Source organism: Phaenicophaeus curvirostris, chromosome 15, assembly GCF_032191515.1.
Source record: "Phaenicophaeus curvirostris isolate KB17595 chromosome 15, BPBGC_Pcur_1.0, whole genome shotgun sequence".
Taxonomy (NCBI): domain Eukaryota; kingdom Metazoa; phylum Chordata; class Aves; order Cuculiformes; family Cuculidae; genus Phaenicophaeus; species Phaenicophaeus curvirostris.
Window position 1 is genome coordinate 14,832,118 of NC_091406.1, and position 19,671 is coordinate 14,851,788.

The window sequence follows — 19,671 nt, forward strand, 5'->3', positions numbered from 1 at the left end:
TATGTTGAGAATTTGTCACTGAGCTGCAACACCCAGTGACAAAGACCAGTCAACTTCTCCTGGATGGATTTTTCTGTTTTATCATGTGTGACAGTGGGGATATGGTTGTTTTTTTCCCCTTCACATGCCAAAAAATTTAAGTGTAATGTTGGCTCATTTGCTGCCGAGTGATAAACCGTGTGAGAACTTTCATACTCCGCCGTACATTACCCTGTATTTTTACTCATTAAATTTTTACTCATTGTTTTACTCATGTATTTTACTCATTTGCATCTTCTCAATAACAGAACCCGTTGTTTGCGGTAGCTGAAGTTAATCTCCCTGTTACCTTGAAAAGTCAAGTGACTTCAGCAGGTCTTATTTGAATGGTTTGTGACTTTCTGTTTTGTCCAATACCAGCCCATGAAGAATTCAAAGCAAATTCCACTGCCTGTGGGAGAAATGCCAGTCATGTAGCAATGCAGCTTGCAGTACCCTGGAGGCAGACAAATTCTTGTTTTTTTCTTGTACTTATTTGTACTTTGCCTGCTTTTAAAAAGAGAAATAACCTGTTGAAAATGTTACATTGCATTATATTTGTTTTTCTTTGCTACGACATTATGCAACATCCCTATTATTTTTTCCATGTAGTCTATGCATATTGTTTTAACCTGTTCTACATGTTGGGAAACAGATGGTCCAGATAGCAATTTAGTGGCTTCCTAGGAGCTGTGACATTGAATTGTCACAGGAAGTTCATCCGGGGCCTTATATTTATGGGTACACATCAGTAAGTCTTCATGTTAACAATTCTTATTTGATTATCAGGGGTTCAGCCTTAAGAAAAAAAAATATTTAGTTATTATTTTCATTCTTTCTTGTGGCTGAAGGGGTAGTAGTGTAAATATTTCTGAAAAAAATATGATGTAACCCTGAAAACGCAAGGAAGAGCGTTGTAGTAAGATTGCATGGGGCTTTTTATCTTTTAAACAAGAAAACTAGTGTATTTTTTGTTGATACTGTTGTTGAACTGAAAAAAATTGAGATTGGTGTGCAGTATGCATTATGGTGAACCATCCCAAGGCAGTGGTATAATGTGGAATAAGAAAAAAATTCAGCAGTTGACAAAAGTTAGTGCTTCTGGGAAGTTCCAAGAAGCAATGATAATACCGCCTGAGAAACAGAGAAATTGCTTGATGCTGAAAGCCACGTTCAGTATATTTAGTTTCATTAATAGTTCAACTGCCAAACTTCTCAGGGGTGAAACTTGACATTACAGACTCTCAGAGCAACTGCAGGATTCAATATCGTTACTCCACTGATAGACCTTTTCTTCTTAAAGGATCTGCTGTACCTGGAAGGCTAAGTTATTAAAAAGCTTACCTAGGCATTGCTGAGATCTCAGTGTCCTATTAGCTCTTCTCTATGACACAGATACTTTCAGTAGTTTATTTTGAGAGACTCTTTCTTGTATCATGTTTATGAGGTTAGGTTTAAAAAAAAATATGTAAATATAAATGTATTATTTTGGACAGTGTTTAGTGTGTTCTGTGACGTTTCTGAAATAATCAAGATGTATTGCATTAAAATGTCTATGGCTAGCATTTCTATTGCCCCCCCTGGAAAACAGCTTTGTGTGGTAGCCGATTGGTTTATGTAAAATCCAAAGGACTGGTGTAATAGCTTTGGGAATGACTTTCTATGGCACCTACCTCCAGACGCACAGGGAATTGGAAATTACAGTACAAATATTCTTACGTTACCATGAGAATTTTCAGGCTTTCCCTTGGACCATCCAGGGAAGCAGCAGTTTTCAAGCTGTACTCCTGTCTGGAAGATGTCACCAGGCTGACACTGCTGGCCTAAATATTTCAGAAGATTCTGTAATTTGTTCAGAAAAATATATGTCTTCCGTTCCTCTTAGGTGTGATTCTTGTTGTATCATCTTGCACAAGCTTTGAAGAGGGTCTGTGTGTGCCTCTAAGTAGGATTCAGTTCTTTCCCGTTCTGCAGAAACAGGTATATAGAGCAGCATTTAGCATTCTGCAGTAAAGTGTTCTATAGTGATGATGAACTTTATTGCTTAGAAATAGGTATGTATGCTTTTCTTTTTAGTTCTTCTTACATCAGTGTCTCCTCCAGATAGGAGTCATATATCTAAGCTAAAGAAGACAAATACACCCTTAGTCGCTCTGAAATATGTTTTATATCTATGTTATTACTGGAAAACTGAATGAAAAGGTTGATTGGGAAAGATGTGAAATGCATGGATCATTTTTTAATTAGAAAGAAGAGGTTTTTTACTTTAACCTTTCCGTGACTCATTGTTATGATATATAAAAATGGAAATAGTATGTCTATCATTTTATATATATATATGCAGACACATATGAAAGTAGCACAGGACACTGAGTCCACATAAAGCATTGTTATTAAAGCAAAATGGTTTGCCATTGTTCTAGGAATTATTTTATGCAGTCAGTGCACCTCATGCAGTGGGATAATGAATATTTAGGTGATGTGTTTCAGCAAATATGATTAGTACATGCCATCTCAGATAATACTGTTTTGTAGTGTAGTGAGTATTAACCATTTTGTAGGTGATCCTCACTTTAAAAAAAAATTGATTATATGTCTTAATCCCTTATGTTAGGCTCCTGATGAAGCATCCTATGCTTTTGCCTTCACCTGCATGAGTGTGCACAGTAGTTTTTCACAACCGACCAACCCATCCAGCAGAAGGACCTAATCTCCCATTTTTTTGGCTCCAGCAATACTGAGAACGAGCTAATATTCCTGCTCTTGGACATCTGCATGGAGCATCTCTGCACCTTTGATTTCAGGAGTGTGGTGGAGTAGCAGTCGCGCTCCAACTACACAGCAACAAGTCAGGTCTGGCAGAGTTAATTTGGTTGCTGCTGCTTCTGCCTCCCATGCGATGAACTTGATGAACCTGTGCCCCACAGGCTGTGAGCTGCAGACACGAGGCATTTGACGGCTCACACTGCAGTAGTATCTGATTGCCTTGTACGTGGTTAGGTAATTTACTTTCAGCACTCCTGCAAAGGATATGGATAAAGACACTTATAGATAACAAGTGAGTTGTCCATAATAGCTCAAGGGTTGCCACGGTCAAAGCAGGACAGAAAAACTATGACAAAGTCCTACACTTTATCCATTGAACTACCTCTACCCTTTGCTGGGATTGTCTAGATGGTGCGGCTAAGCAATAGGGTAGGTTTTGTTTGTTATTTTTTTGTTTCCTTTTTGCCACAGCAACATGTCATTTTCTATTCTAATATTGTGCTGAAGAAATGGCTGTAGTGCACTGGCAGAGGCTGATAAGTGACTTATGATTTTATACCACATGTTTACTCAATTTTCAGTTTGGAACGTACAGCCTGGGATGACAGCCAGTCATTCAACCTATTCTTGCCTCAAACACTGTAAAAACATGCAGACAAAAGAAAGAACACCTGGCAAATGTTTTGGGTTTACAGCAACAAGAGAGAGAGTTAATGATATCCATGGTTGTGAAGAAGATAACTTGCTTCTTTACAGCACACGTTGAAAACATTTTCAGAACATTTGGATTCCTTTTACTATGGCCTCATGCAAAATGATTCAGAGAATTAATGCAAACTTCAGAACAACTGAAGCAGACGCAGCATAAAAGGGTCTATATTGCTGGGAATGAACCCTGGTCCCACCCCACCAAACTCAAATGAAGGCTGAAACACCAGGGTGAAAGCTGGCCCTGGAGATGGCAGCGCCTTGTGATACGCTATTGTATTCCTGAGTTTTTCAATGCTTTCTTTTCTTCCTGACTCTGAGTAATGTGATCTGCCTTTGAAGATGAATTTAGCTTGGAAGGTGGCCCTGTGGTTCTTTGAAAAACTTGTTACTCATTGTGATAGCAGATGATGTGGTTTCCTTGAGAAAACACTGCGGTAGGGTTATTTGAATAAAGAACTAGGAATACTGAAAACTGGGTTTTTAATGCTGGATAAAAAGGGGTTTCTGTGGGTTTGTTTTATTTCGTTTTGCTTTCAATGCCTCAGCCACGTTATCTTTTTGTGTTCAATATTTGTATCGTTTAGATGCATAAGGAAATAGCAGCATTATTGTTTGTTTCAGAAAAAATAATATATTTTAGGGTATTTTTTTTTAAGTTCTTTTGTGAAAAGGACTGATGAGGAGGTGTTTATATGTCTCTAAGATTTAATCATGCCACAAAGGATAATTCAGCACAACTAAGATATAATCTACGTTATTTTTTTGAGGTTGTAGTATTGACAAAGGACTAGGATGCAGGAAAGTGAATGCTTTGCTTAGATTACGGATGCTGCCGATTCTGCTTTGCATTTAATCTCTGAGTTGGGAGACGAACTTGTTCTTCTCAGATCATTGTACTGCCTGCATTTAGTGAGTTTAGTTAAGTGAGCATACCAAACTCAGGGAGGAACTTGAGAAATAATTTTACCATCGTAAAGCAGCTCTGAAGCTCCGCTTTGTATGGTAGGAAAAGTTGGAGGTTTGTACTTGGGAGCACACAGCCACGGCTGTTGTACATGTACCGCGGTGACATCCATTGGCTCTCCCTGATCCTTGAGGCTGCCAGACTCCTGCTAGAACGAGACTGTTAGGATGCAGCAAACAGGCTCACAAAGGCTCTGCAGTGGCTGCCCATCCCACACAGAATCACTAGGTTGGAAAAGACCCACCGGATCATCGAGTCCCACCATTCCTATCAAACACTAAACCATGCCCTTCGGCACCTCATCCACTCGTCCTTTAAACCCCTCCAGGGAAGGTGACTCAACCCCCTCCCTGGGCAGCCTGTTCCAGTGTCCAATGACACCTTCCATAAAAATTTTTTTCACACAGCTTCCTGTGGTCCCCCCTGCTTTCACCCAGCATCATGCAGAGCCAGGCAGTGGCCATGAGGTTGTATTTTAGGCTACAGATCCTTTACTTTCCCTTATGTATGCTAAAGAGGGGAAGACCATAGTGATGGAATTATGCTCAGGGCTGGGTTTGTGTTGTTTTTTTGGTTTCAGGAGACAAATGCTATTTTGCATCTTTCCTTATCTGGATTTTACCTCTGTGCTAGCCAGATTTGTTTAACTGGATAAAAGAATAAACTGAGCAAAACGTATTTTATCTTTTTAGCATTTTGTTTCAGATTGAACCTAAATTTGTCAATGGGATAGCTTGTGATTACTTCAAAGATATATAGATCAGACTTTGTATTCTCAGATTACTTAATTAGAACATAATTTATCCTTAATCAACTTGTAATTTGCACGTTTGAAGTCATCATTGCTGATATTCTCAACTGCTGTAAGTTCAGTAAAATGTGTGCTAAAATTCATTAGAATTAGATATGTTTATCTATTTGTGAATTTAAATAAGAAATTAAACAGTAAAAGAAGCTAAAACATGGAGGGTAGCAGTATTTCAGATTTCCAGCTTTCTGATTTTCATTGCGGTTTTAAGAGTCTAGTCCTTAAATTGCAAATATTTTGAGCTTGTGTAATGTATTCTGGTGAAACCCCAAATTCATGTAATAATTGAGAAAAGGCATAATTTTCTTAGTAGTTTTCTCCAAACCAATATTGCCAACTGCTGTATCAAAAATAAAATCTCTTTCCTGATGTAAAAAGACAGATGTACTCCATCAAGACGTGATGTTTAAGCTTCCAAATAAAAAAATCAGTCAGTGAGAGGCTGCAGAGCATGTTGTATCGTAAGGTACATCGTGCCAGTCCTTCAGGCTGCTGATCTTTTATTATGGGACATGTGATTTACTTTTCTGAACTTCAGAGCTCAGCAGATTTGCAGGTACTGCTGTTGAAGTTTTAATTTAGGCAAAGATGCTCATAAAGAAGTGCTCAGATGTTCAGATGTGAATCCAATTTTATATCCCTGGCAAGTTCAGTGGTTTTCAGCTTCTGCTTTCGATTCATTTAAACAGATTTATGAAGCAGCAACATATTAAGCTTTTATCTCATATAAAGATTGGAGTGTGTGTGCTCCCTGGTTAGTACTTGTTATGTATGTAAGCTTTTATATGTTTTAATAGAAGCTGTATGATATTTTTTTAACATTGATATTGGTATTTGTTCTATTATTCTATGTTAAATGCTACATTCATAATTACACGAGATTTCTGAGGTTTGGCAGCTGCAGTATGTGTTCAGTTACTTCTGCACAGCTTATTTTGCACAGTACGTTTTATTTACCATGTGAGAACTGAGTCTTGAGGCAGAATAAATTAATTCATGGTAACTTCAATTCAGTTCTTGCTTCCTTAATCTTACAGAAATTCTGTTTATTCTTATTGATGTGCAGTTGGCTCACTTTTAAGAACAGCCTCTATGATTTTGTGGTTATAAGATGCTTTATAGAGCTGGCACTACTGTGTCTCTCGGAGCACAACTTCTTTCTTTATGTGGATATGACTTTTCCATATTTATCTTCCACAAGGAAAAGCTACATCAAACCTAAGTTGAGAAATATGAAGGACACGAATCGTCTGAAGTAATTTTTAACACAAGGGCACACGTTTGCATTTTATCACTCATAAGTATCCACTTACTGAAATCCAAATATGCTTTGTTTAAAGCCAGCACACAGACTAGGCGAGTAATTCCACTTAAGCTTCTATGCGTGCGGATGTTGTCCAAACACATTTCCTTCCTTCTGTGTCTTGCTTGACATGCTGTGAGGGAATGGCACAGGACCTAGCGTAGATTAGACGCTCATGTTTTAGGAGGTCCACGTCAGGGTTTTAAATGCAAAGTTTGCTGGGCTAAAAAGTCTCAAGTTTTTCTAAGACATACCTGAGGCAAGGATAGTGTGGAGAGCAGCACATCTGATGGCCCAAAAATTTAAGATGCGTTTTTGAAAGGTGTCTGTATTTAAGGCCATTGACACCACCACAGGATGAGTGGTCAGGCAACAGACCTTCAGAAATGATCAAGTAACTTTGGTGCGGATTTCAAGGAGCATGTGAAGGATACAGAATTTATTATCATTCCCTTCTTCAAGTTTCTTGTCACAGGACAACTTCTTCTAATATTGTGTAAGTCCCAGGAAACCTGTCTGTCCCTTCTTCCTCCTCTTCCTGTACTTTCCCAGGACCATGGAATCACAGAATCACAGAATCACAGAATAACCAGGTTGGAAGAGACCCACCGGATCACCGAGTCCAACCGTTCCTACCAAACACTAAACCATATCCCTCAGCACCTCGTCCACCCGTGCCTTAAACACCTCCAGGGAAGGTGACTCAACCACCTCCCTGGGCAGCCTGTTCCAGTGCCCAATGACCCTTTCTGTAAAGAATTTTTTCCTAACGTCTAGCCTAAACCTCCCCTGGCGGAGCTTGAGGCCATTCCCTCTTGTCCTGTCCCCTGTCACTTGGGAGAAGAGGCCAGCACCCTCCTCTCTACAACCTCCTTTCAGGTAGTTGTAGAGAGCAATGAGGTCACCCCTCAGCCTCCTCTTCTCCAGGCTAAACAACCCCAGCTCTCTCAGCCGCTCCTCATAAGGCCTGTTCTCCAGCCCTTTCACTAGCTTTGTTGCTCTTCTCTGGACTCGCTCCAGAGCCTCAACATCCTTCTTGTGGTGAGGGGCCCAGAACTGAACACAGGATTCGAGGAGCGGTCTCACCAGTGCCGAGTACAGAGGGAGGATAACCTCCCTGGACCTGCTGGTCATGCCGTTTCTGATACAAGCCAAGATGCCATTGGCCTTCTTGGCCACCTGGGCACACTGCTGGCTTTCTGAATCACTTCAGAAAATTAGTGGTCTTTGTCCAAAAACACCTGTTCTCCCTCAATTCCCTAGTTCTATTGCTGTTAGGTGAAGGGGGTTTCTTTGCTTTTCCCTGGCACGGGCAGCTGGCAGTGATGCCGGGGAGGGACAGGTCTTGGGGGAGCTGGGGACCTGGCAGACAAGGTTGGTGCTGTGGCTTGGGAGGCTTGTGTCCGCTTGCCCCTCTGATCACCAGCGGTTGAACTGCACTGTCATGGGGGCTTCCCCTATGAAAAGAAGAGAAAAGCGATGGTTACTTCTCTGGTCTGAATGCGAGCGACAGTCTAACATAGCCCACTGATGATGATAGGTGTTCTGATAAGAATTTCAGCATTCAGAAGCCTGAAATAATACACCAATTTCAGTTCCTGGCTTCGTGGTTGGATTCTTAATTGGTATTAGCTCCCCTTGAACTGTTTGTTATTTTATTGGGGCAGGTCTGGTTTTTTTAAAAGAAAATATTTACCTTCATTTACTTGCAGTTAATTGATCAGTCCAGCAGTTTTTCAATACTTCATTGTTCCATACAAAAGTAGATCAGTCTAGCTGCACATGGTTTCCCCTTGTGATATTTACTTCTATTGTTTGATTCATTAAGTACAGAATGTGCTTCAGTTTCTTAAAATGAACATACATAATTCTAATTATACTTTCACTAATATTAATTTTTCTGATTATTGTTCACTAGAAAACTACAACTTGATATAATGACTAAAGCATGATGTTCATAATGCACTTTAACTGTTTTCTTTAAGCTCTTTTGCTATTTTTATTATTATTTAATTAAACTATTGCAACATATGGAATTGCACTTCAACTTATTTACCATTTTGCATTTACATTTAGAATAGTGACTGTCCTAGAGTGACACCTGCTTATTCTGTTTGCTTCTCATGTTCTTTTTAATTTAATCCTGTTGCCTTATTGATTAGGAAAAAAAATATTTTCTTTATCAATGCAAATATGTCAGTACTCAAAGAATGAGAAAAGTTTCTCCTTTATCTATTAAAAACATCATCTGTCATTTTTCAATGAAAAGGCTGAAATAGTAGCATAATTTTCAGATCTTGGTTTGTGTTCGTGGCATTGCTTAATAGAAAAATACAGGCCAAATCCTGATCACATGGAAGAACATGTGAGATATCATCTCTGCATTGTTGTTCGCTTTTCATATTTGGGGTTTAATCTTCTTTCGCTAGCACAAATACTGTTTGTTTGAAGCTGATTGGTAAAAGAATAGTCAGTGAAAGCAGATTGAGATCTCTGATTATGCTTTTTGGGCTTCTGTGAAACTTAAATGCTAGGTTTAATCCATTAAGGTTCATCTCCTTTGTGTGCCCAATAGAAATGGGGAGGAAAAAGTTCCTCTGGCTGGAGGTACAGAATGGCTAAGCTAGACTACTGGTCTGGCTCCTCCACGGAGGAACCCTTCTTGAAGGAGAGTCCACACAAAAGCATAAAATCTAAATATAGCCTTCATGAGCATCTCAGCTGTGCAACCTTGAAACACTGCTTTCTATCTCTGATCTCTAATAATCATTTAACCCCATTTTAATACCTACAGGTCCAAAAGACACGCGGGTTTATTTTCCTGTTTGCAGAGCCTCCCTTTTTTTTTCCAGGCAGTGATCCCTTGAAAATGCCAAAGAGAATAGTATTATCAACACGCATTTGTGATTTATTTTTCTTTTCTATTTTAGGCCCTTCAAATCATCACAGCCAGTCAACGCTGAGACCGCCTCTCCCTCCTCCTCACAACCATTCCCTGTCCCATCACCATTCCTCTGCCAACTCCCTCAACAGGAACTCGCTCACAAATCGCCGGAACCAGATCCATGCACCCACTCCGGCACCCAACGACTTGGCCACCACCCCTGAGTCCGTGCAGCTCCAGGATAGCTGGGTGCTCAACAGCAACGTCCCACTCGAGACCAGGTGGGTCGCGTGGATGTACACTCCTGGGGATGCCCCTACACAGGTCTCTGAAGTGCTCAGAGAAAACTATTTGGCTTGGTAGGAGATGGGATTTAGTTCACTTTGTGTCAATGATGGTTTTGTCTGACAGCGCTGGGAGTTAGTGACATTAGAATACCTACCAGTCTCTGATTCGCTTTGCATTGGCAGGGAGACACGTGGACATCTCTCTGTACGTATGCACCGTTTCAAAGCCTTTTATTCATTTAGACCATCCATGCATCCACAGTTCATGGTAATAGGACAGCATATTTTATTCACAGGCTCAGGGACAACTCACTTGTAATTTATACTGACTTTGTGGCTGAAAAATTATACATTTTAGCTTTCCTGAAGTCACGAACAGAGGCTTGTTTGAAATTATGCATTTTGGGAGACCTTGAGAAACAATCTCAGGTTCAAAACTGACAGTACTATAATTTTAATTTATATTTCATCTAGTATGCAACGTCATTTTAATCTCTTCTGTACATGTTAACAGCTTGGTGCCCATAGGGCAAACAGTTGCATAGAAATGAAAAGGTGCAGCGCTTAGGTCTGACAAATAAATAAATAAATAAATATCTGACATGCTGCAGTTATAAATATTCTGGTTTGTTGTCATTTGGGTTATGGAATGTCAAACATATTTAACTTGCACTTTAAATAGCAGAGCTGGCAGGGCTGATCTCCCAGAAGTTAAAATTATTCATTGTGGTACTGAAAAAAGGGATTGCTGAAAAAAGTGATTTGAATAGTAGGATGTTCTTGTTTGGATAGCTGTAAAAACAGTGTACAGGTAGAGGAGGTGGACTGCTTGTAACACTGGCTCATCTCCTGGCTTTAGCTGCCTGGTTGCTACAGTTTCTAAGATGTTATGTTTCAATGGCAGCTTTCTGGGAATTTCAAGTGGCTCGGCTGGATTACAGCCAGCGTAGCTAGGTATGGTACAGTTGCAGCATCGTGCGGTCTCAGCCCAGCCCCTCTCAGAGATCGATTAAAGACTTTCTTCTGGTTTGGAGCTCTGGGAGGAGTTGGTGTAGCTGCATTGAAGTTTACAACACCCAGGCTCTTATTATTCAGCAATTAATCAGTGGTTGTAGCACCATGGGGAAAAAAATGTGACTGCAAAGAGCAGGCAGCCTGTGTCCAGTGTTGGAACTCTTACAAGGGACTTCATTCGCATTGCCCTGCTTTGCTGGAATGATAGCAGGGCTGCCATGAAGAAGTGAGGAGGGGGCTGAAAAGCAAATAAGAGTTATTTGAAGCCTGTGATGTCCCAAAAGACAAAGGAAAGGGATTCTCTCACTTACTGAAGCTAATTTTAGGAAAAAAAAAAAGAAAGAAAAAATTAAGAGTAAAGCTCTGTTCTTAACTGCTGCTTCAGTGAAGTCATCTGCTACTATTTAGGAGCTTAGTTTGGCATCCTATATTTGGTATTTATTACTAAGAGTTACAAGATGAAAATCTTGGTCTCGTTCAGCCCAGGCTAATTGTTGCTGTGTGATGCGCTTCCCACAGGATTATAATGTACTTCTAATTCTAGCGTAGAAACCCTACTCTTGCTTGTATATCTGCTTTCATATGAAGATATTCTTGGGTACAAGAGTACCCGGAATGTGTCATTTCTGATGGCTTCAGATTGTCCCAATTTACTAAGCACTTCATATGGAAGGATTTCTTTGGAATTTTCACAGAAGTGAGACACAGGACTGGGCATTTGCCTGGCTGGTTTTCTTCTGCTGTCTGGTTTTATGCTTCTTCCTTGCCAGTGGAGACTATAAGTTCCATTACTAACTATGTTTTTTCTCTTTTTTTTTTTTTAATCATGAAACCTCTGGGAATAGATACACCTTCATGTTCATGACAAAAGGTTACTTTGTGAATACTGTTATCTTTGGAGGTTGCGAGATGCCCAGCAGTTAATTGGAGCTTTTCTGTAGATAGGTTTGTCACAGGTAAGCATTAAGATATTAGAAAACATCCTGACAGGCTTTCTGTGTTCTAAGACTATTCCAGAGTTGCTTCAGGATCAATTTTTCTTCTTTTCTGAAATTACACACCTGACAGGACTTGATGACAAGTTTCATCACAAGAATATTAACTCAGAAGATGATGGGTTGTGGAGGGTTTTTTTTTTTCTGATTTGCAGCGACTTTTGCTGAAATTGATGCCTGCAGAATCATTGGAAACTTTCAGAATTAGCCTGTAATTCTTTCACTTTAAAACTGCTATTTCATCTACATTAATGCCAGTAGCCACAAAAACAAATGACACCTTTTTGCTAACTTTTCAGTTCAACCTTTATTTTTATAGCTTTACCTTGTTGTGAAACACGGATCCCTCTTATATAGCCTCTTCACAGCGCACTAATTTTTTTTTTTTGTGGTTGTTTATTCATCTCGTTAGTGGAAAGCTCAGGAGGCAAAGCCAGCACTGTCAGCACCTGCTTTATCAGGAGAAAGTTTCACAACTTTTAGTTTTCACCTTTCAGTTACCTTCAGTGGATTCCCTTCTCAACTGAAAATCATATGCAAATGGTGACATCACTGATTATGAAACAAAAAGTGGTACGTGAGCTGTCTGAAAGGAATGCTTTGTGTCAGCGCTACAAAACTGATCACAATTTAGATTCCAGACAGCTTTTTATCTAACAGTACCAAGTGCTGAAATAATTGAATAACACAATGTATGTCTATCTGCATGCTGTTATTTCTTTTCCTAGTAAGAAAGTTTTTTCCTACCTCCATGTCCTTTGCTGTCTTAGGCAGTCTGGGCTAAATTCAGACTGTTTGGAGACAGCACATTTTCCAAATATATCCTTTCTCCATCTCTTGTTTCATTGGAGGGAGGGGGTGCAGTAATCACATTTGGATTTTTTCCTTTGTGATATAAAGCAAGATTATACTGCTTGCACATGTTTTCACACACCCGCTTCAGGCACCTCTACCCCATGTACCCTTTATGGTTCTACATTTCTTACATAATCATGTTTAGCTGTATTGCAGTAGCTTGTTGCTTTTAGTGGAGTTACAGGATTGCATATTACTTAAACAGAGCTGCTATTTACACTTTTTTAGACTCATAGACTCATGTCCTAGAATGGTTTGACTTGGAAGGGATCTTTAAAGATATCTAGTCTAACATCCCTGCCATGGACAAGGACATCTTTCACTTGATCAGATTGCTCAAAGCCCTGACCAACCTGACTTTGAACAATTCCAGTGATGTGCGCTTGATTTTAGTGTGCTTGTTTCTGGTTCAAGAAAAACAAATATTGTCTATATCTTCCCCAGTCTGATTATTCTTTATGGCTGCAACAGGCCCTCAGGCTGGCCAAGTAATTGTTCCGTTTTCTTTGAAAAAAGGGTCCATAATGGAAGGGTTGAAATATCTTTAACTAAGGATGCAGTAATGTATCGCCGTAGCATTTTTATGGTGCTATTTTTATGGTTCATTTCTGCAGTACTTAGCTGCTTTACCTTTAGGCTCAGAGCTACTGTTTAATGCTCTTTAACTTTTATTGTCCTCTTGCAGTCTGTTTCAAACCATCTCCTCCTCCTCCTTTCCAAAGTGCTGGTTTCTACGTTTTCCAGTTAAGAGGTGTTCCTTCCTTGCTGCTTTAATCATTGCTTTCGAAGAGGATGAATGATGAAAACACTACCTTTGAACATCCCGGTGTGGGTCTCATTACTTCCAGACAGCTAGAGAGGCAGCACTCTGCTTTAAAGCTTGAAATGCTTTGAGGGCACAAGGAGAAAAGTATGGCTTTGCAAGGAAGGCTTGCATCACTCTTCGCACTGTCAGAGCCCTCTCTGGTACGGGAGCGTCACACAGGGCCTTCCGCAGGCACCACTCAAAACCAGAGTGACTCATAAGTGAGGATGGCAGAAGGGCTTTCATGGAGGGTGTTTGACTGAGATCGCCTAATGTACTAAGGCTGTTCTGGTACTTTATATTGATATTAATTTAGCTGGTACCATTATAATTAATAGTAGTTATAACAGAAGAAAAGTTAAATCGAACTTAGTCTTATTCTTTAGTCTCATATAATTAGTCCCATAATTTGACATATGTTTCAGTCCAAATCTTTTAGTTGTAAAGATAATTTTGTACGTATGTCTATAACCTCTTAGAGCTTGCTCACAAGGATCATCACTGAAGACTGTAACATACTAACACACGTATTTCAGGAGAAAGGATGACAGTCACTCTTTTGGCGACAATGAAATCAATTTCTTTACATCTTGTGGGCTGTAGTATAAAAGTAGTGGTCCAAATCTGGGGTCATTAAACAAAGTTCAGTTTAAAGGTTAAGCAATCAGAAAATTAGACTTAAAAAAAACCCATGTTGCTCTTGACAACATTGGTGCGCCAACTATCTTTCTTACTTTGCCAGTGTGATTCTAACGCAGTCACTCTGAGTGAGCCTGAGGAGAGAGAGCTAGGACAGAAATGGGAAATTAATGGATCAAGTAGCAATGTGAGCTGTATCCCAGACCGTACCAATGCAGTGCCTGAACTGAAAATCATAGCGCATCAGAGCAGGGAAACATCTGGGCTCCACATTTTTGTAGCTGCAGCATAGCAGGCACTGAAGGGAGTGAGCGCAGCACACAGTGGCTCTGCACGGACTAGGGTAGTAAAGGCAAAAAAGCCAAGAACAGAATAAGTGAAGAGCAGGGCTTAGTGCTGAGAATTTGGGGGTTGGTTGGGTTTTTTTCGCTGTGTTTTTTATTGGTGTTGGGTATTTTTAGGAAAGAAATTAAATAGCTGAAATGTTAATACTAAATTCAGATGCTGCAATGTTGTTAATACTAAATTCAGATGCTGCACCATATTAGGGTGTCAAGATCAGCCGCAGAACTTCTCAACTGAATAGGCAAACTTGAAGTTTCTGAATGTGTAGAAGTTCCAAGTTAAAGCTGCTTTCCACAATTGTCTACCTATTTTTAATAATGTCTCAATATTTTGATATCTTAATACATGATATAAAATGTTCTGGAATAGAGTAGTGAGACAAAATTTCTTTTTCATTGGTTAATGCAAATTTCTAGGATATATTCAGCATAACAAACAACTACTCAGAACTGTGAAATAACTCCTTACTCTGATTTTGCATTATCTTATGTGCCTTTCCCTTACCTCTTACTTAAACTATACAAGTCCAGGCACATGTGCTACCGCAGTTTAGTCCTCCGAGTCTGAAGGCTGGGGTGAGAACTGACTGCTCCATTCTCTTTTTCCTGCATGTAGAGGTTACAGGGAGCTTTCGTGGACTTTCTGAATAAATGGCATCTACATAGATAGATTCTGAACCAATCTAAAATTCAAAAGTAGTTCCAGGAGTCTAGTAAAGCACAGTCAAAAGCATCCCCAAGGAATTCACGCACATTTGGGACATGTACTTGGGGGAATCCCAAAAACATTGTAGGGAGGTAATTTTTAGCAGGCTCTGGTAGTATTGTTTTCATAATGAATACAGACTCTGATAGGAGGGGAGAAAGGGTGAAGAAAAACACTACAAAAGCAGGATATGTAATAATGTTTCATAAAATCAGTCTAGATCTACTCCTACTCACACACTCATAACCTCAAGAAGCTTTTACAGATGGCAGATAATTGCATGTTTTCACGATCTTGGTTTGCATTTTTAAGTTCAGGGTTTTGCAGAGTGAGGAGGCTGCATGAGTGACTGTACAGGGCGAGACAGGTATGGTTAGGGGGCTAGTTTTTATTTTTTAAAAAACACATTTCAAATGATGTGATTTAGGTTTCTTTCTTTTTTTAAATTTACATGTGGACTGATAACAAAAATATTTTAGATATTTGAGTTTATTATTCTATTATTTGTACTCTATTATTTATAGACTTGAAATAGCATTGTTGCTAGTACTTGCTCTCTTTTTCTTGCTGAGTGAGTAGTTGAATTAAGAGATAGTAAAGAGCTTGCATGTATGCCTTTTAAACCAGAAGTGTTTTGAAATTATGTTCATTAATTGATGCAGAAAGCTAAAAATGAATGGACCCATTGAAATGCAAAATACTGTTGTCATTATCTTCATTACCAGAATAACAAATGTAGGCATTATTGGATTTCATCACTTTGCACTATGCAAGTTACTCCTCGGAACTTTACAGTAGAAAAGACACAATTTTTTCTACTTTAGAAGGGAAAGGTCTAATAGTTTGACCTGTTTCAGAGCTGCCTAAACCTTCTGTATCTGCATTATTGATCCTGTTCCCATTCAATGTAAATACATATGCAAGTAATTGGTATTTTTGTGTTTATATTCCTTGCTTTTTGCTAGCCATTAGTCAGCAGTTTCATTACCGCGTTTGTGGAGAATGAACAGTAGTGCAAGAAAGATATGCATAAATTTAAAGGCTAAAGCATTTCTGTACTGGCTAACTCAAACTGAAGGTGACTAGGATTTGAGCTGACAGGCTGAGTGAGCATGCTTACCACCTCTAGCTGGGCACTCAGAATCTTTTTTGGCCATGCAGGCACCAGTCAAGAAGGTGAGAGGTGGCCCCTGTAGCTCCCTGGGGTCGCTGAGCTGCCATGTGCCACCAGCTCTATCACCCCAGCCATTCCTCCCAATGAATCCTTGCGAGTCCCCCTGGGTTTTCCCTTTCCTGATTTTATGCCTTTTCATATTGGTGTTCTCCTTCTCAAATTCTTGATCTGCTAATGATCTCCATCTCAGCAATCCTTCCTCTTTCCATATTTTTCACCTTATTATTCTACAGCCTCTCGCAGGTCTCTGTCACATCCCAGCAGCTTTCTGAGCAGGCTGAGCCAAGGCTGTGCCTTTGGGATGTGCCAGAGCCAGGCGAGAGTCCCTGAAGGGTGATGCAGTGCAGATTAGAGAAAGTTATAAAATACTATCCAATGGTATCTCAACATCTTCCAAATGAAAAGCAGAATGTCCTCTAAAGAGGTATTCCATACACAGCCATCCCTGCAGCTGTGGTACAACACAGTTATTTTGCCTTTTTTTACCTACTCTATTTTAAATTACATCTTTGTGAACATTGCCTGTTTGTTTTTGTTTAATGATGTGACAGATCGGGCTGCCCAAAGGCTGGCACCTGCCTTTTTGTACAACATCCTACCTTCCTGTCAGACAGCTTTCAATTACTCTGCTTTCATGTGTCCAACCGTATCTTTGTTAAGAGCGCGGAGATGGCAGTGACAAGCTAGTCTGGTACTGAAGGCAACAGCAGTGACACTCTGCTTAACACTCTGCGTTTGTTAGAAGACTTCGCCTGGGGATGCGAAGAACCCACCCTTTAAGGAATCGCGAACCTTTCAAGAGCTGGGGAGCTGGTATTAGAGCTGCGCTGGACGTTGGGGGCTGCTGCGAGTTTCACAGTTATGTTACAGCAGATAAAAGTGTCCCAATGGTACTGATGTGTTATTCTGAATTATTGTTTCTGTGCCTACTAGAGTGTCCTTAGTTCCTGCACCAGGCACACAGTTAGTTACAAATTGATGATCTGCAGCAGGCTGAAAACCACTGCAGTGGCGTGTTCTCATGAGGGCTGTCCCCTCTTCGCAGCAGGGTGTGGGGGTCCACACGGGCACACCTGCGTAAAATGGGTGGATTGTTTATGGAAGTGTGTACTTTTAATAGCTTTCCACTGAAAAACCTATCTCACTGAGTTTAGGCTGTGGATTTGACATGATTGAGACAATTTCTTGTAACTATAAAATTTAAACCTTTCTAGATAACATTTTAAACCTTTATTGCTAACTTCAGTGCATTTGGGTCCTATCTAAGTCCCTGTGCTCTAGACACTAAAAAGAGCAGAGACTTCTCAGCAATTTTACCACATCAGGGAGCCCTCAACTGCATAAACCCAGCTGATAATCCTGTGTTTCTCTGCAGGAACCTCAGAGCAAGAGCGTGCAATTAAATCTCATTTGGGGAAAGACTGAGACACCTTTATGCAGGCGACCAAAGCGTTTGGACCGGCTCTAATGCTCGGAGTACATTTTAGCATAAAAGGCATAAGAACAGCTTGTAGTTTTCTTCAATCTTGGTTTCTTTTTGTACAGAATTTGGAAAACTGCTGTAGAACTTCACATAAAATGACTCACTGCTGCTTTTTTTGGAGGACTTGGAAGAAGGGGGTTCCCCCTCCCCCCCACTGAAAGCCGACATGTTACATTCTACACTTCATTGTTTCTTTCTGCTAAAAATAAATGTCCAAGGGCTATAATAGGAAGCTGTGATTTTACCACAGCTTGAAGATATTTTTTAAGTCTTAGAATGACTGAATTGAGTAGCTGCTGTTCTCTTGATATGGATCTTTGTATTAATTAATTACTATTAAGACTTGTGGGGGAAAAAACTATGAAAAAAAAACCATTTAGGCATTAGGGGTCTCTATTTCTTTTTTCATACAGAATAAGCTTAAGATAGTATAAGGAGGGAAAGAAGCAATTTATATTAGAAAGTATCTTGTTCTTCCTTTCTATTAGAGTTTTTCATCACAGAAAACAATTTTTTTTCCCTCAGCTGATTCTTGCATTGTGCTGCCGTGACAATCTGGCCATAAAGGAGGGGGGAAAAAAAGATTGTTCTCTCAAAGAATAGGGAAGTTAATACAGTCTCTGTCAGACCACTATTCCCTGAACACCAGAGGTCCTTTTGACCTGTGGGAAAATAAGTGCTATAGAGAGCTCTGAATTAATGAAGAAAGCAAAATATAGCTTTTTCCATTTACCATTAGTCCACAGAACTGTGGACAAGTGTCCCCTTGCAAGCTCAACTTTCATAGATGTCACCTTTCTGCCGGCATCAGTGATGAGGTCCCAGTCTGAGATCCAGCATGTCAGCAAGACACGCTGCTTAAAACAAAAGGGTGCTGCATCTTACACCCCAGACAGCTGCAGCAACAGAGGAGAGCACTGAGCAAGATACAAGGTTAACTCATTTTCTGTCAGCAACATGCCAGCTCCAGCAAGATTTCCACTAAAGGAATTTCTTTATGAGGCACAGAAATTAGGGAGACTGGGCTGAGACTTAGCAAACTTAGTCTTAAGCAAATGTGCCTTGTTTTGTTTGGGGTTTTTTTTTAAAGCCTAAATACAAATTTTTGCTTAAAAAAGGTGATAGGTTGTTTGATAGGTGAACAGGTAAGACAGAGAATATACAGTTTTTTAATTCTAATGTGAAATGTATTTGGAATTAAGTGAATGGATACACATAAGATCATTTCTCTTCCTAAGCAGTCATTGTACAGTGCCTCCCAGTCCTACCACTGTGAGACTGTAATTAATGTTGATAAATGCTCGTGTTCTCTCTGTCCATCTTGGGCCCACAGACAACTGGTTGTACCAGAGCATGTCAAATCCCACATAAAAATATAGCTGTAGGTCGTTGGGTTTAGGGATAGAGTTGAGACAAGTCAATTTATTTCCATTAGTAGCTGAATCTAGACTTAAAACTCTGGGGGTCCAAGCGTTGTCCTTTATGTTCTCAGTCTTTCTGGTGTGGTTTAATGTAACGTAAGGTATTTCTGCTCATCCTGTCTCCCACTTCTGAATGCAGTGCCAGTTTTCCAAAAGGGCTTGGTGGGGATCTTTAGTGAAAAGATTTTTTGAAGAATTTTAAGGCATAAATATCCTATAAATGTCCTTTGACTTGGTGTGCTGTCTTCTAATGGTTGCCATTTGCAGGTTTGATGAAATTCACAGTTTATCCAATTACATTTTTCCTTTCTTCTTTGAGAATGACACCGTTCCATGTATCCATGGATGTATCCAGTCTTTTTTACTTCTATCAAGTTCTGATCAGTTTTAACAATATAGTAGAGATCATGCTTATATGGATAAGTGTTTTGGTTTTCTTTATATACTTTATGTATCTCAAAGTGGATCACAGTGGAACTATCCAATTTTTTTTT

General features: G+C 39.8%; 1 protein-coding gene across 10 annotated transcripts in view; it reads left to right on the forward strand.

Annotated features, from left to right (window-relative positions):
• TENM2 (teneurin transmembrane protein 2) overlaps positions 1-19,671 on the forward strand; it is a 596,193-nt gene that overhangs the window by 402,655 nt on the left and 173,867 nt on the right. For all 10 annotated transcript variants that reach the window (XM_069869284.1, XM_069869285.1, XM_069869286.1 and 7 more), the window contains one exon: positions 9,501-9,735. In XM_069869284.1, the coding sequence (XP_069725385.1) occupies positions 9,501-9,735 (235 nt within the window). The remainder of the gene's footprint in view (positions 1-9,500; positions 9,736-19,671) is intronic.